The 19,775-nt window shown below is 57.4% G+C and overlaps 5 protein-coding genes and 1 non-coding gene across 6 annotated transcripts; 2 read left to right on the top strand and 4 right to left on the bottom strand.

The window, feature by feature from the left end:
* Window positions 1-571: 571 nt before the first annotated feature.
* BXZ73DRAFT_91726 (methyltransferase-domain-containing protein) lies at window positions 572-2,160 on the bottom strand (the record flags this gene model as incomplete). The annotated part of the gene is made up of 7 exons (XM_048026088.1): window positions 572-703; window positions 771-867; window positions 923-1,281; window positions 1,337-1,418; window positions 1,470-1,552; window positions 1,582-1,671; window positions 1,753-2,160. The coding sequence occupies 7 exons, from the start codon at window positions 2,158-2,160 to the stop codon at window positions 572-574; spliced, it is 1,251 nt and encodes a 416-aa protein (XP_047874839.1).
* A 738-nt stretch (window positions 2,161-2,898) lies between these two features.
* Window positions 2,899-6,351, top strand: BXZ73DRAFT_51633 (copper P-type ATPase CtaA; the record flags this gene model as incomplete). The annotated part of the gene is made up of 4 exons (XM_048020671.1): window positions 2,899-3,069; window positions 3,119-3,238; window positions 3,630-5,786; window positions 5,836-6,351. 4 exons carry the CDS (start codon window positions 2,899-2,901, stop codon window positions 6,349-6,351), a joined length of 2,964 nt encoding a protein of 987 aa, XP_047874838.1.
* Window positions 6,352-9,821: 3,470 nt separating this feature from the next.
* On the bottom strand, window positions 9,822-9,899 carry BXZ73DRAFT_t156. The gene has a single exon. It is a non-coding gene; the product is annotated as a tRNA-Gln (tRNA).
* A 2,257-nt stretch (window positions 9,900-12,156) lies between these two features.
* Window positions 12,157-13,300, top strand: BXZ73DRAFT_91724 (uncharacterized protein; the record flags this gene model as incomplete). The annotated part of the gene is made up of 5 exons (XM_048026087.1): window positions 12,157-12,327; window positions 12,380-12,420; window positions 12,480-12,571; window positions 12,626-12,700; window positions 12,759-13,300. The coding sequence occupies 5 exons, from the start codon at window positions 12,157-12,159 to the stop codon at window positions 13,298-13,300; spliced, it is 921 nt and encodes a 306-aa protein (XP_047874837.1).
* Window positions 13,301-13,763: 463 nt separating this feature from the next.
* Window positions 13,764-15,992, bottom strand: BXZ73DRAFT_91723 (glycerol kinase; the record flags this gene model as incomplete). The annotated part of the gene is made up of 10 exons (XM_048026086.1): window positions 13,764-13,980; window positions 14,039-14,252; window positions 14,307-14,458; window positions 14,518-14,545; window positions 14,600-15,002; window positions 15,064-15,127; window positions 15,276-15,474; window positions 15,627-15,739; window positions 15,796-15,882; window positions 15,940-15,992. The coding sequence occupies 10 exons, from the start codon at window positions 15,990-15,992 to the stop codon at window positions 13,764-13,766; spliced, it is 1,530 nt and encodes a 509-aa protein (XP_047874836.1).
* Window positions 15,993-16,435: 443 nt separating this feature from the next.
* On the bottom strand, window positions 16,436-19,686 carry BXZ73DRAFT_104312 (seven-hairpin glycosidase; the record flags this gene model as incomplete). Its single annotated transcript, XM_048015840.1, has 10 exons — window positions 16,436-16,449; window positions 17,066-17,187; window positions 17,256-17,425; window positions 17,584-18,110; window positions 18,159-18,257; window positions 18,359-18,519; window positions 18,571-18,776; window positions 19,161-19,275; window positions 19,329-19,616; window positions 19,673-19,686. The coding sequence occupies 10 exons, from the start codon at window positions 19,684-19,686 to the stop codon at window positions 16,436-16,438; spliced, it is 1,716 nt and encodes a 571-aa protein (XP_047874835.1).
* Window positions 19,687-19,775: the final 89 nt, after the last annotated feature.

Here is a 19,775-nt window from a genome sequence, read left to right as displayed (position 1 = left end):
TCTAAGCCGTTCGCCTCAGCGATCGCCAGCTCCATCTCAAGCCCTCCATGTTCCCGCGAACGGTGTCGTGAAACGCGCGGCGTCTTCGATGAGCGTGACCCCATCGACATGCGCCCACGCGTGATCCGTCGGAAAGCGATACAGGCGGCGTTGATACATCGCCGCGTCGTCGCAGTGGTCGACGAGCTTCATGGGCAAGGGCGTGCAACCGCAGCGTGACAAGGCTCCAGCAATTCATTTGCAGACCAGTTGTGAGACAGGATGCCACTTTCAGCGGCACGTAGGTGGTCGATATCCCCATGATCTCGGGCCTTCTCCTCGGTAACAACAGGCTGATCCCGAGAATTCATCGGTGGAGACTTCTGTGAGGAGTACTTGAATAAGCACAAGGACAAACCGCGACAATAACCCGCACTTACGACCGATCATCTACCGATGACTGTCCTGGTAAATGTTGAGTCAATCTTCAGTATCTTGTTCATCTCAACAGAACACAAACGTTGCAATGATTCGTTAATAACATTGACGGAAGTGCCAGACCTGTTACAAACGTATCGTATATTTGTCCGTGTCACCGCCGTTTGTACTCGCAAGGCTTGAGGACGCTCCCCCGCTCCATGAACTTGCTCCATTGCTTATCAGAGATGGCGTCGCGGTGAACCTTCTTGAACTCAAACAGCGTGAAATGCGTGTTTTTGTCGTCCTGGGCATGTGTCGTGTTTGTTAATGTGGACGCGACGAGGGTGTATGAGCGGAGAGGGAAATCGCACCTTTGACACAAGTTTGAACCCACACGCAGAGACAACAGCGACAAAGTCGTCAATGCTAGTGAAACGACTAGCTACCTCAGCGACCTTGAGTTCTCCGCTGTACCCCAAAATGTAAGGTAGTGGGCTTTATAAAGATCGTATGGAAGACGTACCCAGCACGTAGAACCCGCCATGCCTCGCGCATACAGCCCACCCAGTTTGTACCCATGAGACTGAGAGCGCAGACTACGACGTCCACAACTTGACCCTCTCTTTGCTCCCCGCTTTCCTCAGAGCCAGGAAGCGGTACGCGGGAACATGTGTCCGCTTCGATGACGTACGCATCGTCTGAGACGAGATCGAACGACAAAATGGTGTACCCCTTGGGGACAAGCGCGCGTGCGAGAGCCGCATCACCACAGCCGAGGTCCGCTACGACGGTTTTGGGAGGGTATGAGGAGAGGGCATCGATGTAATACGACACTGGGTTCGTAGGCCACGAGTCAACTTGATGGCGGAAGCCGGTATGATACTGTGGGGGTATGTGGGTGTTACAAGACAGCCGAAGAAGCAGGAATTGGACATACATCAGCAAAGATGGCGGGGTCTTTGGACATGAGCTCGTGAGCTTCCAGGCTGCTGGTTTTGTAGAGTGTTTCGTTGATCCATCTAGGACAACAGTAAGCAGACGGAGCGTAGTACACAACCGCGAGGACGCACCTAAATCGCGCACCGCCCAAATTGCTTTTCATCTTCGCTTGGAGCGCAGTAAGACCAGCAGATGCATCTGCGTCTGTGCCCCTCTTCATTTTTGCAGGGGTGTGGTGGAGACATCGCCCTTGACAGAACCTGCTTCCGAGCGGGCATCTGCAGACTGTGCATACGCCTTACGCTCTTTCTTATTCTTCTTTTTGCTCGCCTTCTGAGCAACCGGGGATGGTTGTCCATGAGGATCAGAGGGCGCGTCGTGGTCTTCGTTGCGACCCTTGCTCTCCGCACGGACGACCGCACTCTTGCCGTCCTTCTTCGGCTTTTTATCCTGCGTCCTTCCCCGCTCCTCGCGTTTCTGAGGGGTTGCCGTTTTCCATTTGACCTCCTTTCTGCTTCCGCTTGCCATGTCCGTCTCCTTCCCCTTCTCGCCCTTCGCAGTGTTGCTCTTCTCCTTCTCCTTCCCCTCTCGCTTCTTCTTGTTCGGACGCACCGCGTCATCTCCATCCAGAGCCTCCATGCCAGCACCAAGGCTCTTCATAAGCTTCTCGATGTTCTTCTGCGCATCGCGCATCCTCTGCGCCTCGTCGACACCGTCGCCGTCGTTGTCCTTGACAGGCGCAGGCCTTTTGCGCTTTTTGCTGCCGGCTTGGGCGACCGGGGCGTCGGGAACGCTCCATCCGGGAACCTCGAAGAGAGACATGACGGAAAACCGATAGGTTTGGGGACGAGGTGGCCAGAAGTTGAGCAAGGGCGTCAATGGTCGAAGGAAATCGCCATGAAGCGTTTATTCCCGGGCCGTTTATTGCCGCGGGCCTCTGGAGATGACGGACGAAAGGATGTATCGTAGATTGGAACTCGTCTGATCGATATCGCAGGAGTCTATGTGCGGCGGCTTACGCGGGCTCGTCGGCGGGTTCTTATCGACCTTTGAAGCCAGACAATCAAAGGGGACGCCCGGTCAAAACTGCGCCTCGTGAGCGGTTTCTGCGCCGACAAGCGTGGAAGCGCAGCCAACATGCTCCCGCGATCAGCGGAACTAACCTGAATCCCTGGCCCATCCGAAGTCCGTGATAGCTGTGGAAAGAGCATGTAAAGCTGGGGAAAGGACGGAAGACGAGGTGCAGAGCAGGTGCAGCGATCGGAGTCGCTGCGATCACGGCGATGGTTGGGAGCCACACCTGGGACGGGCCGTCGGAGGCTCGGAGCGCCGAAGAGCAGCCGTGGGAGGAGAGCAGCGCCTTGAAGGGCTTGACCGGTGCTTACTCTTCCCCCACCCCGACGGTGCGATCTCGCGCAACCCCCGCTCTGTCATCGCGATTGGCCCTCCGCCGACCACCCCTTCCTAGCGCAGGCGCTTTCCTGGTTCCCTTGTCGTATTTATCATTCGCCCCTCGCCGCCCTCGCGATGTCCATTCCCCGCTCTCCCATTACCCCCGTCATGGCCGGTATCAATGCCGCCCTCAACCTTCTTCGTACTCCCCGAACACCCCGGACACCCGGCAAGGTCGAGCTGCCATTGGGAGAAAACGAGCCTCTTGTAGCCGAGGGCCTGGTGTCCGAGAAGTGCGAACTGAGGATAGAGGGTATGACTTGTGGTGCATGCGTAGAGGTACGTTCGCTCCCACTCGCGAAGGTGCCTCTTCTCAGTGCGCGTATAGTCAATAGAAGGCATGCTCCGTACGCAAGCCGGCATCCATTCCGTGAAAGTGGCGCTCTTGGCTGAGCGCGGCGTGGTGGAGTACGATCCAAATATCTGGGACGCCGAGAAGATTGTTTCCGTGAGTAGCTCGTCTCCCTTCTCCACGTTCTGTTCTCCCCCCTACACTCCCGCTTGCTACGTGTCTTCTCCTCGCCGCCGTCTATTTCTGGATGCTCGAAGGGGTTACGCAGCCATTTCCTATTCAAGCGATGGTCGCATTGAGACATTTAAGCGGCGTCAGAATTCGTCTGTAGACGGTCTGCTCCGCAATCGGCCCGGTCACAGTAGTACTCTACGCGGTGCTTCGGTCTTTTCTGCGTATATATCCACCACTGCGGAAGGTAGAGGATGGGGGCCGACGAGAAGCTGGCATCGACATTGACTCAGTAGTCCTGCCGTCCTTCTGATTCGTTCCCTTTCTGTGGCTAGTTGTGCATTGCACGCGTTCTGTCTTGCTAACAAATGCACAGGAAATATCAGACATTGGATTCGACGCTACTCACATCCCACCGGCAGGCGCCGACACCATCAGCCTCCGCATATATGGCATGACGTGCTCGTCATGTACATCTACGGTAGAAACCCAGCTCAGCGCCATGCCAGGAGTTTCGGCGGTCTCTGTGTCCTTGGCCACTGAGTTATGTCAAGTCACCTTTGACCGCAGTATGGTCGGACCTCGAGAGCTCGTGGAGCGGATAGAAGACATGGGGTTCGATGCCATGGTCTCGGACCAGGAAGACTCGACTCAACTACGATCTCTCGCCCGGACAAAAGAGATACAGGAGTGGTGGACTCGCTTCAAGTGGAGTCTCATTTTCGCCATCCCTGTCTTCTTCTTCACCATGATTGCTCCCAAAATCCCTTTCCTATACCCCTTCGTCGAACACCAGATCTGCCGCGGCGTGTATGTCGGCGACCTCATTGCGCTCATCCTCACCACTCCCGCTATGTTCTGGGTTGGCCAGCGGTTCTTCAAGAACGCTTACAAATCACTGAAGCATGGGAGTGCGACCATGGACGTGCTCATCTCCCTTGGGTCTTCCGCTGCCTACATCTACTCCCTCGGCGCGATGTGCTTCATGGCGTTCGACCGCACTCTAGAATACCACCCCATGGTCTTCTTCGACACCAGCACCATGCTCATCATGTTCGTCTCCCTCGGTCGATACCTCGAAAACCGCGCGAAGGGCAAGACAAGCGCTGCGCTGACTGATCTCATGGCGCTCGCACCCTCCATGGCCACCATCTACGCCGACCCTCCCGCATGCACACAGGAGAAGAAGATCGCCACCGAGTTGCTCCAGGTCGGCGATACCGTCAAACTTGTTCCTGGAGAGAAGATCCCGGCTGACGGCACCGTCCTGCGCGGGACTTCGACCATCGACGAGAGCGCTGTCACTGGCGAACCCATTCCCGTTCTGAAGCAACAGGGCGACCCGGTCATTGGTGGCACCCTCAATGGCCTCGGCACTTTCGACATGGTCGTTACTCGCGCCGGTAAGGACACTGCCCTCTCCCAGATCGTCAAGCTCGTCGAAGAGGCGCAGACATCGAAGGCTCCCATCCAAGCGTTCACGGACAAGGTCGCAGGTTACTTCGTCCCCACCGTAATCTGTCTCTCGGCGATCACGTTCCTCGGCTGGCTTGCAGTTTCGCACCTCGTTCCTGATAGCGATCTACCCTCGCTCTTTCATGCCCACGGCGCGTCAAAACTCGCAGTCTGTCTTCAGCTCTGCATTTCCGTTGTCGTCGTCGCATGCCCGTGCGCGCTCGGCCTCAGCACTCCGACTGCGATCATGGTCGGCACCGGTATGGGCGCGAAGAACGGTATCCTGATCAAGGGTGGTCGGGCGCTCGAAGCCAGTCGTATGATCAAGCACATCTGTCTCGACAAGACCGGCACTGTCACCGAAGGCAAGCTCACGGTCTCGTCTGTCACGTGGGCTCCCGCCGCAGACCACTCCGACCTCGACGGCCTGTCCAGCGCCCACAACCTGGACGACGCGCCTCTCAGCACCAAGGTTCTGGGCAACGTCACCCGCGCAGAGCTCATTGCGATGGTTGCGGCCACTGAGGCCCGTTCAGAGCATCCGCTTGCGAAGGCTGTCGCCGTGTACGGGAAGGATCTACTCGGAAAGGCCGTCGTTGCCGTCCCCGACGTCGCGATCGACCAATTCGAGAGCGTCACGGGCGCAGGCGTCAAGGCGACCATTTCGCTCCCGCACGGGAAGGGCCGCCAGGACGTTTACGTTGGCAACGCACGCTTCGTTCTGCAGTCTTCGGATGCCAGCCTACCGTCTGCACTCGCCGCATTCGATGAAACAGAGTCCACGCTCGGACGCACGTCGATTTTTGTTGGCCTCGCCCCTTCCGGCAAGCCTCCTTCGCCGATAATGGCTATCGCGCTCTCGGACAAGCCACGCGCTTCCTCAATCCACGCGATCCGTGCGCTGCAAGATATGGGTATCACCGTGAACATGATGACCGGCGACTCGAAGGGCACTGCACTTGCGGTCGCGAAGCAGGTCGGTATCCACACACAGAACGTATGGTCGAGCATGAGTCCGAAGGGCAAGGCATCAGTCGTGACCGAGCTCATGGAGAAGCACGGCGGCGGCGTAGCCATGGTACGGTTTCCCCCTCTTTCAGTGCCCGCATGTGTTGATTCCCTCCTAGGTCGGTGACGGCATCAACGACTCGCCCTCGCTAGTCGCCGCGTCTGTGGGTATTGCGCTGGGCTCCGGTACCTCGGTTGCCATCGAGGCGGCGGATATCGTGCTTATGCGCTCGGACCTGCTTGACGTCGTCGCCGCGCTGCACCTTTCGGCCGCGATCTTCTCGACGATCCGCCGGAACTTGCTCTGGGCGTGCTTCTACAACGTCCTCGGCATACCCCTCGCCATGGGCCTCTTCCTCCCCCTCGGCGTCTCTCTACCCCCAATGACCGCCGCCGCCGCCATGGCTTTCTCCTCCGTCTCCGTCGTCTCGAGCTCTCTCCTCCTCAAGTGGTGGACGAGGCCCGCCAGCAGCGTCATGCCCGGGGAGGTCATCCCTCGCGAGACCATTCTCGACAGCGCGTCCGCAGCGCTCGGGGAGGCGTGGTCTGGCGTTCGCACCCTCGTCCGCGGCTCGCGCTCGCGCGACCGTTCGGGGTACAGCCAGCTGCCTGTCGAGATGAGCGAGGCGGTATAGACTGCCTCGCGCGCGGTGTAGATCGGACTGTCGCTCTCCTCTCTCGGACCGTCCCAATCGGCTCTGCCGCTGTCTTCTGTACACATACGTATTATACACACCTACATGCATGCTCTGTGGCTGACTTTGCGCGCGATGGCTCTGCTTTGCCCGCTGACGTTCGTTCCGCGTATGGTTTCTGTTTCTCGATGGGTGCTCCTTACTGTCTTGCGGATACCGTATTTATTAGCGCTCGCGTCCACTAATCCTTGCTTTGTTTCTCGGCCGCATGTCCTGTACGTTAGCCTGTCGTCGTTCACAGTGGGAATACATACTGCCTCCTCGTGTCCACGATGTGCAGCTGGCGCCATCAGGAAGTGAGTGAGGGTAGCGATTTTGCGTCATCTATACTTTGACCAGTCTATGGCATTCGGCGCATTCGTAGAAAGATGCCTCAACGACGCGAGCGTTGCTGGGTTTCGAGTCTGATACTCACTTTGTAGCATGCCCCTCCCCTCTCGCCCCCGATATATCGAGACGTGAAAAGATCAGAATGCAATACATTGATGCGCGTCGAAGCAGCGTCCACAGATATATGATACATGCAGATAGGTTACAAATGCACTGCGAGCGCGAGAAACACGGAACTAAGCGGCAGCACGAGTCCGGCCCACAAGGTCCAATGTTAATGTCCAGAGGCGGGCGAGGCCGCTGAATCAGTGGTGAGCCCTTCCCCCGGGAGGCGCGTGCCTCTGCGACATCCGATGCATGGGTTGGGGGTAGCCTGGCGAAGAGACGACGACCGGCCTGGTATGGAAAGGGGCTGGAACTGCCGGCGGCACATACGAAGACGGTGCGACGCGGTAGTAGTGTTGCCGCGGCTCTGGTAGTTGCATGCAGTAAGGATCCCAGGAGCTGGGTGGCCCCCCGTAGGGTGGATACCTGCCAGTAGAATAGCCCGAGAACGAGTCGTGGTGATGTTGACGATGGTGCCTCAGTGCTTCTTGAGGCCAGGGCCGTGCCAGATACATACCGTGTGGGGCGGGTTCAACAGGTGAATAGGGCGTCGTGCGTCGGTGAGCAGCCGGCCTCCAGTGGTGCGCAGCGGGGTTTACTGGCCAAGAGGGCGTGCGAGACCTCCCTTTGAGGAAACCCTTGAGCCTATCGACAGAACGGTCCTTCCGCTTGGTTGAGCCGCGGGTTGAGGCTTGCGAGCTCTGCGCCCACGCCGTGGAACTATGGCTGCTCGCAGTATAGGAACTTCCGTGGTGGTGGGATAGGAACGGCAACGGCGAAGACGTCCGAGAGCTGGCAAGAATCGAGAAGTGGGAGCCGTGTTCTTGCTTGATTCCAGCCGAACGACCCCGATGTTGACGAGCGCGGTCAGGGTAGTCTGGTGGAGTGAGCTGCTCCAAGGACGTGTGCGACGAAGCTACGTCAGCCCCAGGGAGACGAGCATAACCACTGGAAGTGCATTACAGGAGCGCTTGACTCGGGTGAGGACGTCGAGTATCGGCCCTTCTTAAAGAGCTTGTCCTGTGTCGTGACGTCGGACACATTTGAGGGGTACCATGGTAGAGAGCACTGAGGCGGAGTGCGTTCTTCGATCTTGACCCTCTTGTTATGACGAGCCGCAACGCTAGCCTGGAAGTGGGAATTCTGAATGGGGGCCATGTAGGACGAGGTAGTACTCCCGTGAATGAGATGAGGGACCTCGAGCAGAAGAGCAGCGGGGTTTTATACGCGAAACGCAACGCGGCGCCATACATGCCCAGACCAAAGCGGACGAACTCTGCAGCCTCGTGTCTCAATGTCTGTGCATGCAAGAATGCAGGGCGCAGACGAGACTCGTCGGGGCTGTGGCGAACGCCCGCCATGAGACCGAGTTCGGAGAGCGGCGGGTCCAAGAGCAGGAGGCGAGGAACGCGGCGAGCGTTTGACGGTTTAATTACTGAGAGAAGTCAGGACAGCCCCAGAGACAGTGGCGTTTTCCTCCACGCGAAGAATGAGCGCGAGTATTTTGTCGTTTGCTTTTCGACGTGTTGTTTGCGAGACGTGAAGTGAACGCTTCTGAATTTGCACGAGTTAGCCACTACAACGAGGCATACGAGTCTGGCTCTCATACCTTGACTGCTCCGATATTCGTTTTTGGGAATCGGCGATGGCAGTACGGGATCTTTTAGGAACGTTTCCATTGTACAGCCAGGGCCCAGAAGGAGGTATGAGTGGCGTGGTAGAAAAAGTACAAGACCATTGTGTAGAGGGCGCTTGTCGGTCGCGATGGGCGAAGAGATGCCTGACAACCTGCTATTCTCAGATTACCATGACTCTTGAACGATTCATGGACTTGATATTCTGTTTGGTCGGGAAGCAGACGAGAATGTAGATGAGCGCAATTCAGTGAAATGGCGCTCTCCAAATTAGAAAGCTTGGTTTCATGATGTCATACGCACAGAAGAGCAAGACGCACAGAAAGTTCTGCAGAACGCACGACATGCGAGCGCAGCATGGTGGAGCGAGGGCACTACATCGCTGTCAGGAGGGAGAACCTCCGCGCGGTCTTGCTGTCTCGCCGACTCAAGTCCAAGTCCGTCACCCCGACTACTCAGCCGGTGCACCTTCGGGACTTCGGGACTCAATCGAACCGCGTGGAAGAGGAGCCTGCCTTCCGCCCGAGCCGGAGCGACTTGCATACTCCCACCGCTACGTAGTTCGTACGTGAGCTTTGGCGGGTAGCAGATCTAGGGGAACGTTTCAGAATGAAGTTGTAGTCTCAATGCTATCACGAATCCTTAGTTATTGTATTGGGCGGCAAATACTGGACACGTATGGTGTGTTTCATGAAGGATGTTCTGAATCAAACATACCTGTTTCTTCGAGAAAATGGACAGATTTTGGTGCGTGGATGCGTGTCAGCAATCTGCGAACGGCTCGGTACGAGCGACCCTCTCTGAAACTGCGTGTTTTTGTTATGAGAGGAACGGCATGATTAGTGGGCACGGAATGGATTTGAGCATACTACGAGTCTGGTGAGCTGCTGGTAAGTACGACAATGAGCTTTAACTGAGAGCTAATTGTCTTTAGAACGAAGAGACATGCACCGGAAAGGTGAAATGACGACAATTGACCGGCCTGCATGAGTCGCGTTTATCCAAGGGAGGAAATGGAGTGACGCACGAGGCGGGGGCAGGGCTGAGGCGACAACTGCAGTGTTCATACGGTACAGCTCATGGTCGTTGTACTAGGCTTGACAGGCTTGGGGAGGGCGCCTATTGGTCATGGGTGCGTCGAGCCAATCAGCGGCGGCTATTTCTCTCCTTTATTCCCCCTCCGACCATAAATACCCCTAATCGCAGCACTCGGTACTCGCACGGCGACCCGTATTTCTGACGGGAAATCGCACCACCGCGTCTGCGGTTAATTCGCCAGAAAAGGCAACAAGTTCCGCTCATTTTGAATGAAATAAGCGGAACTTTGGAAAGAGTTTCAGAAGGTACTACCAGGAATCGAACCTGGGTTTTGGGAACATTTATCAGAATCCCAAGTGATAACCGCTACACTATAGTACCACTCTACGTTGCTATATAGCACGCTGAAAACGAGCTTGCTGTTTAAGAGTAGTTCAATTCCGCTTTCTTATGGTGCAGTTCATCTAGACACCACTACTTTTGTACAGCGCTTCGGGAGCGTTTAATAAACATCCAATTTCTTAGTTCTCTAGCCAATCGCTCCTTTTCGCTGTCTGAACAATCCCAAGAGGGTTTGTCGAAATTCCAGTTTTGAGGAAGTTCATCTTCTCACTATTGCCACACGTGCTGATGGATGACTAATGCAATCATGTGATGCGGTAAGCGCCAATATCTAATACTGACAATCTAATCAGGATTAGTACATCCTCCTCACCTTGCTGCCGAGTTCCAAAGCAGATGCATAGATAGTATGGTTAGCAATCCTTGCAGGACAGTTTGACAATATTATTGATGGCTTCCAGTCGGTCTGTGCACTGTTGAAGCCTACTTGGTTGCCCTCAATAAGGGAGTGCCATTCACCTTGAGGCTGGAGTACGTCGATGATGATGTTCAGACCCTTTTATTTGGTCCAATTTGACATCCTATACATGTGTAGACACCCGCTATTGGCCGTTTTCAGCTCCAGGACCATGCCCAAAAATCGCTCTGCTATTGCCCCACGTGACGATTAATAAGCTGAAAAGAGTGCGTCTAGATGAATGCACCATAGCATACGATGGGCCCTCGATACTGCGTCCACATTATTGTCACACGAACTCGTTCCAAATTGGTGTAAGTACGTGACGGGATCAGGGGGTTCGCGCGGTCGAGGCCGGAGATGATGTGAGACAGCCCGCGTTCACATTCAGTCACGGGATCGTGTCTGTTGACAATGAGGGTTGAGTCTCCTACGTCCTCAACGTTCAACCTCCTCCTCGACTTCCTTTCAGTTCGAGCTACAGCTACTTGGCAGCGCGCCCTCTGAGATCTGATCACCCAGCCCATCTGTTTCTGTCGTTTCAAGCTACCCTCTCACAATGTCTTCCTGTCGCGAAGTCGCTGGCGATCGTCTTCCTCGTGATGGCGATACCTGCAAATGCCCTTCTGATCAGTCAAGGAACGGCCACAGACTCTGTTCACCACTCTCGGTGCTCGCGCTTCTGCCGGAACCTCCTGCACGCCCACGTCTTGGTCTTTCTCCGACTCAACTCTGACGAACGACTTCCTTCGAGCTTGGTAACCACTGCTCGACTCACCTGACTCCTATGCTTTTGGATCTGATGGCTTGAGCTTGTTTCTCGACAAACCTGGAAGCAAGATCGCCACCAAAGAGAACACCAATAGCTGTATCGCGGAGGGATCTACGTTCCATTCCACCTTTACGCACGTCCTTCCCGGTACATATATGCGTGCGGTGTTATGTAAGCTGGGTTTGCCCGCCAGTACGACAAGGTCACGTACGTGCTGTCTGGGCCGATGTGGCTGGTGTGGTGACTGCGGCAATCCTATTGGGTGCGTAGTCTTCTTCATGCATCGCAAGACCCTTCTGATTCAGCGGATGAAAGGGACGAGATCGACGTTGAACTGGCCGGCGGCGACCCGGAGCATTGGCGGACGAACTTCTTTGCGCCTGTTTCATCCGCGGACGAGTCACTGTATGGCACCTTCAGCTAGGTGTAGCCATACCCACGAGGTACCAAGATCGTTCAAGCCACACATTCTTACACCGTCGATTGGAGTCCAACGCGCATCATCTGGAGCGTGGACGGTGTCGAGGTCCGCACTCTGACCCAAGGTACGGAGCGCTCGCGATGCTTTGGGTCTAGTCTAAAACCCCGTTCACAGAGTACACGAAGAAGGATGGCTCGTTTCACTCTCCGTCTCACCCCGCTCATGTACAGTTCGGCACCTGGGATGCCGGCGCGCTGACGGGCGAGAGGACCCGTCGACGGGAATCAGACCCGGGCGGGATGCGTGCAGTCTTCGAGGACGTCCATGTAGCGTGCCCGTACTGATCCGCCATACCAGACACAACTCTGTTTTTCGAAGTTGTGGTGCGTCATTAAACCAATCATAAATGACGCCATTCCTCCTTTTATTCGTTTCGTTGCAAGCACCTTTCGTCCGATTCCGATGCTAGTAGGTTTGAGACGCCCGTCTCGCTTTCAGCACTTGACCGAGTGGCGTCTCGCATTAACGCCACATACCTTTGCAGAAGAAAGATAGGCCTCGTAGAAGCGTGGTCTTGACGCTCTCGCCAGCCTTTTAACAGGGGCATTTGGCTACGACCCCCAAGCCCTCAACAGCCCACCTCACGATGTCTACCGCTGCTCCGACTCCTATTCGTGATTCTTGGGTGGCAAATGCCGACTTTCGCTCCTTGAACCTCGACGAGACGGAGCGCGAGTTTCTGAAAGCCAAGACTGGGATTCAGACTGACGAAGCACTCAAGCAGCACGTTCTTGACGTGCAGCGCGAGGCGCTTGTGGTTTGTCACTTGTCTCGTACGACGTCGCAGACGTTGACCCAGATGTTCACAGGTCCATCCGTACCCGTGCATCGTTGTATTCGCCTTCACCAAGTTCGCCGTTGGCTTATTGGGTCCTCTTTGCACAGACGTCTCTGACAAAATGCCTGTAGGTTGAACCTGGGTGGGCTTCCGGCGTACGGCCGGCTCCTCGAACTCGGCAAGACGCGTGAAGACGCCATCTGGTTGGATATCGGATGCTGCTGTGCGTACATGCTCCGCGTCGACATACGCACCCCGTCCTGACCCCACTCTACAGTCGGGAACGACGTCAGGAAGGCCGTCGACGACGGGTACCCCATCCAGAACATCATCGCGACCGACATAACCCCAGGTTCGTTCGCAGCGTGCCGCCCTCCCGCACCCGCCGCTCACCGCGCCGCGCGCGACAGACTTTTGGGCGCTGGGCCACAAGCTCTTCGCTTCCACCCCCGAAACCTTCCCCGTCCCCTTCGTTCCCGGGGACGCCTTCGACGCCGGCTTCCTCGCCCCCGGCCCTGTCGCCACGCTCGCCTCCGCGCCCACCGGCCCCGCCCCGGCGCTGGAGACGCTCACGACGCTCACGCCCCTCCACGGGCGCGTGTCCGCCGTGAGCGTCTGCAACGTCTTCCACCTCTTCCCCGCGGAGGAAGAGCAGGCCCTGCTCGCGCGCGCCCTCGCGCCGCTCCTGTCCGCGGAGCCCGGCTCGATGCTGCTCGGGAAGCAGGCCGCGCAGCGGGAGAGCGGCGTGCACACGCAGCGCAGCCCGTCGGGCGAGGACGTCACGATGTTCTTCCACAACGTGGAGAGCTGGACGGCGCTGTGGGACGGAGGGGTGTTCGCGAAGGGCACGGTGGAGGTGGAAGCGCGGATGGTCGAGCCGCCGGTGTGGCACCAGACTGAGACGAGCCGTACTGTTTACTGTGTCATGGAGTGGAGCGTGACGCGGGTGTAGTTGTATGTGCTAGGGCGGTTAGATCTGGCCGTGCGGAGTTGCAGGCTTGAGGAGGAACGACGGAAGCGGGTGGACGATCGAGTACGTATAGGCTTCGTCGGCGAACAATCTAAACTCTTGTGCCTATGAATGAATATCTGATGCCCGCAATGCTTCGTGAGTGAGCGCTTTGGTGCCGCTATGGTATGTTCCGTGTTCCGGTACGAAATCGAGGTTTCGCAACACCGCAAAACGAAGATCGATTTTGAGAAAAGGTGCCGAGCTAGGTGGAATGCTACAAAGAGGATGCGACAAGAAAGACTGGATGCTGACGTTTCACCGACAATTGCGATAATAATCTCAATCTATTCAGTTTTCTAACACTATTCCACAAGTAGGTTAAAGCCAATCGTACCAATACACGAGTGTCTGCTTGTTCTTCCTCACGACGCAGTGATCGCCGCACATCTCACATACATGCCGCTCAAGACTCATCGACGCCCTCCTCCCACCCCTTGGACCGCTCGATCGCACGCTTCCAGCCCTTCCAACGCTTCTCGCGCTCCGCCTCGGCCATGCTGGGCGTGAAGTTCAGGCTCCCCTTCGTGTTCACCTCCGCGAGCGTCTCGGGCTCGCTGATGTTCCACCCGTGCAGGCGCACCGCGGACCCAGCGAGGAGCGCGGAGCCGAGCGCCGTCGACCTGTGACGAAAGGGGTAAGCACACGCGCGCCAGGCAGAGGACGGGGAAGGGAACGCACTCGCGCATCTCGGGCCGGATGACGGTGAAGCCGCCGATGTCGGCGAGGACCTTCATGACCATGTCGCCGTTCGTCATCCCGCCGTCGACCTTGAGGTGCTTGAGGTCCGCCTTGGAGTCGAGCTTCATGCTCTCGAGGATCGCGCGCGTCTGGAACGCGTTCGCCTCGAGCGTGGCGAGCGCGATGTGTGCGGGCGTCGTGTACGAGGAGAGACCTGCGCGGGGGTTAGCATACGTGCCGACGCAACTTCAAAGGGGGTACTGCTCACCGATGAGCAGACCGGCTGCTCCTGGGTCCCAGTAGGGCGCAAGGAGACCGGAGAACGCGGTCACGAAGTAGACTCCTCCAGTGTCGGGGACTGACGCGGCCATGTTGTTCACCTCTTGTGCTGAGGGAACAAGCATCATGGAATCACGGAGCCTGATAAAGATAAAAGCTGTCTTAACAAGGTTGATTATATGCCTCATCCGAGCACTTACCACTTGATGGCGCTACCGGCCACCGAGACTATAAACACATGTCAGCGCACGCAACCAGCTAGCGAACGCAAAATCTACTCACTACTGCCCTCGAGCGCATACACCGGCTTTCCGGTCTCACCATCCTGGTACGCAACCGTCGAGAGGAGCCCGTGGTCGCTGAAGACGATGTCATCGCCCGTGCAGAAGAGGAGGAACGCGCCAGTGCCGTATGTGCACTTGGCCTCGCCCTGCTTGAAGCACTTGTTGCCGACGAGCGCCGCCTGCTGGTCGCCGGCCATACCGGCGATCTTCACGCCCCTGAGGGAGCCGCTGGAAACCTCGCCGTACACCTGAGAAGTCGAGACGATCTTGGGGAGGATAGAGTCCTTGAGCTCGAAGAACTTGATCAGGATCGGGTCCCAGGCGAGCGTCTTGAGGTTGAGGAGGAGCGTGCGCGACGCGTTCGTGACATCGGTGATGTGCAGGCTCTTCCCGGTCAAGCGCTGCGGAGGCGAGGAGATTAGATTGCGCGTCTCGCCGCCAAGCCGGGGCGCGCGCACGCACATAGACGATCCAAGATTCGACGGTGCCAAACATCAGGTCGTCCGCGTCGAACGCCTTCTTCACGCTCTCGTGGTGGTCCACCATCCACCGAAGCTTGATCGCGGAGAAGTACGTCGAGATGGCAGCCCGCATCTGTCACGCGACCCGCCGCCGTCAGCGCGAGGGAGTCGAAGGCAGCGCGCCGCATGGGCGAGCTGAAGGGTAGGACTCACAGCTGGCGGAGCGCCTCGATGCCGTCCTTGCCCTTCTTGAACACGCCGGGCTCGGTCTCGATGCCGACGTTCTGGAGCTTGTTCTCGAAGTGGACGACGGTGTTCTTCGTGCGCGAGTCGTCCCAGACGATGAGTCGGCAGAGGGGCTTGCCCGTCGAGCGGCTCCACGCGACCGCGCTCTCGCGCTGGTTCGTGATACCTGTGGGAGCGCATGCCGGCACGTACAGAGCAACGGGGGAGGGCGCGGAAGACGGCCCAGGCACAACGGGGAGATGGGGGAGAAGGCAAATGGCGCGTCAGGCAACGTCCCGTCTGCGCGCCGCGCCGAGTGAGAGCGGGAGACGGACGCACCAATGACCTTCACCCTCTCCTTCGCGAATCCGGTCGCCTCAAGGGACTTGCACGCTTCGGTGATGCATACATCGCAGCTTTCCATCAGCTCATCGGGATCCTGCTCGTGCCATCTACGCGGGACGACAGCCTGTGAGCGCACGCATACAGCGAGCGGCAAGAGACGCACCCGGGCTCCGGGTAGTACTGCGGGTACTCGATCTGGTGTTGCGCGACGATGTTCGCGTACTTGTCGAAGATGAGGAAGCGCGTCGAGCTACGGGGACGGCGAGATCAGCACCGCGCGCGCGACGAAGAGAGGGGAGGCGCGCACGTTGTCCCACAGTCGAGGGAGCCGACGAACTCGTCCTGCTTCAGGTTGGCCATTGGGAAATGCGGGGGCGGGGGAGAGAGATGGGACCCCCGCCGGACGGACTGGCCATACTTATTCGAGTGTGGCGCCGGAGGTCAAGCTGATCTCGTCCTTTCGACGCCCGCGCCCATGGCGTTCCCGCCCGTCGGGCCGGCCCTCAGCTGACCCGGGCCTCCACCGGGGAACCCGCGCCGGTGTCTCTCCTGCCATGTCGATATTCACCGACGTTCTGCATTTCAAGTTCGAGCTGCTGAACAAAGTCTTTGTAGAACATCGGGGGTTCGCCAGACAGTCCGGTACACGACAAGCCGTCTTGATCTGTGCGCATGCACATATCCTATCACCTCACCGACCCAAGACGTTCATCTGACTCCCGCTCTTCCGCCGAGAAGAATAGCGCCGTGGCGGGACAGGTCCCATCACGCTCGTAGTATCATGTGCATGCACTAGCACAAGGCTACTGGACGCTCACTGTCATCGTGCCTTCAACATCGAATCTGGCTCAACCTTCTGCGGGGTGCTCCCCGGTTCTCCTTGGCCTGGAACTCATCCGGTCGCGTGAGCTCAAGGAGACCAAGGAGCCGCGCGTTCCTTGCATGACATGTCCAGAGGTTTCAGATGCAGAAGAGGTCCGGTGTCATGGGCTGTGCAAGCTACGGACCTCGTTAAAGCGCCTTTTACACGGCCAAGACCGGAGTACACACGGTCCTAGCTCCGAAATCTCGTAGATGTCCCGTGAGTGGGTACATGAAATTATGCAGCATAGGTGACTCACGGCTGTACGATCTGCGAGCGCTGACACTTGATCATGGATGAATGGTAAAACTCATAGAGTGAAGATCCACGGAAGATCACAGCATGATGTACAGAGCAACTAACGACGTGAGATTTGAGATAATAACTCTGTACACGATATGATAGTCCCAGTAAGCAAGATCAAGATAGCGATGTCTAGTAAGCATGCGTGCGGAGACCTGTGGGGCGCACCGCCAAGCCGCGGGGAATGATGGATGGCAACGGGGAAGAGGTTCAGACAGCGGAGTCGCCTCGCCGCGAGGCCGGCTCGCTGAACTTGAACTTCTCCCACTCGTTCCATGGAAGATCGGGAATGGATGCGCTTCGGTGTTGAAGACAAACTTGTCCAGAGGGACCGGGTCGTCGTTCACGAAGAGCAAATAGAGATACTTGAGCGTCTCCGCGAGGAAGTAGCTAGCGACGGGGAACGACGTCAGCGAAGTGCGAAGGGGACGTGAGAGAGGATGGAGAACTTAAATTACCTTGGCTGGTCGTCAATTTTCTTCCCGGGGTTCGTGGCGACGGTCTCAAGACTTGCGTACCCTACTGGAGTGCGACACTGCTCCTCAATCGCCTCGTAGATCGCCCACCCGCGCTCCCGCCAGACGGGGTCACCCGTTACCCGCCACATGATGTAGAGAGACTCGATCGTCTGGAAAGTACAGGCACCATTAGCGCCATCCTGTTCTACACCCCATCTAGCCTGAGGCCACCCGCGGGTGGTGTAGTTGTGGTCGCCATGCGCCAGGCACAGTGCGGCGCCTACATGCACACGAGACGAGCCCACGGCAGCGTCGATGACAAGCTTACCTCGGGGCGAAGGAAGTACTCGGGGCGGCGGATGGCGTAGTCCCATGGTTCGAGGGGCGCCTTTGACGAGCGAGCGAGTTGCATTGGCACTTTCTCACTCAATCCAGGCATCGGGCCGGACTCGCCAGCAGCGTGCCACTCTTCGACGGCGTCAAGCCAAGGGCGCGAATGCTTGTCCATTTGCGCGATCTCGGGCCCAAGGCCGGAGGGCATGTCCGCGTAGGTGAGCCAACAGCTCGTCGCGAGACCCTCGGCGGCGGCCATGTGAAGCGAGGACAAGTCGAAGGGCTTGAGGCGGTAGTACGCGCGCTGCGCTTCGGGCCCGAGCTTGTCGGGGTCGATGATGGACAGGTTGAGAGGGAGGGTGTGCGCGCCGAGGGCGAGGAGACCGGGGAAAAAGCAAGAGAGGTGCTCGAAATGGTGGGTTGGGGTGAAGTCCTCGCCGTTGGTGTCGGTCACATACAGGAGGTCGCGGTTGGGGGTGACGTACATCAAACGAGTGAAGACCTCGTTGATGGTTAGCAGATCTGGGTGAACGTTAGCGGGAGAAAGGAAGCCATAAGTGAGTCGCGTACACATCTCGAGGCTAGCAACATCTTGCTTTCCGGTGAGCAGATATTGCTTCAGCAAGTATTCGTGAGCACTGTCAGCTGCCGCGCCGACAGAACGCGACGCTATGGTGATCACCGTGAGCAAACAACTACACACCGGTGCGAATTTGCCTTGCCTCCCATAGCACGGCCTATTCCCAGGTTCCAGTTTGTCGTAAACATACCGCCCTGCTGTCCAGCCATGGCCTCCGCCAGGGTATTAATGACAGTGTCCGCCTTGCTGTAATGCACGCTGCTTCCCGTGACATGCGCGAGGTATGACCACTCCATTTGACACGTGGCGATCTCGGCCAGAATGCCAGAGATACCTTTTGTCGTAGAACCGCTGATAGAAGCATGAGCCAAGACGACAAGACCCATGATGCGTATCACTTACGTTCCTGTATGCACCCCAAACACCGGAAGACCCCTCTTAGTGTCGAAAGCTGGCTCGAGGGCCGTTGCAAGCTCGTCAGCCTTCGCGAGCAAAATAGGCTCTCCAGATAGCGCGTATGCTGAGAGCAAGCCACCAAGATAACGGATCACGGTCTCGAAGAAGGGTGCAAATTGAGATTGAACCGTCCCGTTCCTGAAGTGTCTAATCTGGGAGAGAAACAGTGTATCAGAGCCAAGCTACGAGCCTGCGCAGACACGCGAAGCTAGGGAGAGCGGTCATAGCTATTCGCGGGCGCACGCCAAACGAGGTGCGGCTAGTGAGAACGCAGCACAGGCGTGGGTCCTGATCCGCTGGCAGAGAAGAGTGAACGGATGGAATTTGTGTGGCCGCAACGCGCGCTAGTTATCTTACTAGTGGGCCGAGGGATCGCACTCCAGCGACTGCGCAGCAAGATTATTTGTGGCCGCAGCCCGAGCACTCTGGGACGAAGTGGAGTGCTGCGCACGCGCGCAGCATCCAACAGCGTGGAGAGACTCGAGGATGGCGATGGGGAGGTAATGGGGCTGCACAGGAGCGGAAGAGACACTCACCTCACTGAAATCCGCGTCTTCAATGACGGATAGCGCGTCGGAAAACTCCTCGTGCAGCCCCATGAGAAGCATGGTATCCAGTGAATCGTACATGGACACATTCCAACCATTGAAGCTGATGCCGAACATCAAGGTGAGTAAATGCGAACCTCGAGCACATGTACTCACTTGTTAATCGCCCGCAAACTCAATGGTTTGAGCTCATCGAAGCCCGCAGCGTACCTCAGGTAGCCCCCGTAGCTGTGACGGAATGATCCCACGACTTGCTTTGCTCGCGAGTCCCATAGAGCTGATGAAGCGGCGTCGTTGTGATGCTGCCAAGGACTTGATCCAGAGCTCCAAGAGGATTCGCGATTGAGAGGGCGAGAGAGGGACCCGGGCTGGATGTAGTAGAGGGTCGCGACAACGAAGATGGCGGCTCCAGCTGCGGCGAAGTAACGAGCGGATTTGTATCGTCTGCCGGAGGAGTGAGTATATGTGGTCGATATAGCACTCAGAACAGGCCAGCTTACGGAAGGAAGGACATGGAGGATGTGGTCCACACAGCGGGGGCAGAGAGCACACCGCGGAGGTGAGGGTGGTAAGAGAGAAGGAGGTAATAAGGGTTACTATAAG

The sequence above is a fragment of the Epithele typhae genome (genome assembly GCF_022376455.1).
Source record: "Epithele typhae strain CBS 203.58 chromosome Unknown BXZ73scaffold_50, whole genome shotgun sequence".
Lineage (NCBI taxonomy): Eukaryota > Fungi > Basidiomycota > Agaricomycetes > Polyporales > Epitheliaceae > Epithele > Epithele typhae.
The sequence above is the reverse complement of the archived record's forward strand: the minus strand, read 5'-3'. Positions and strand labels throughout refer to the sequence as shown.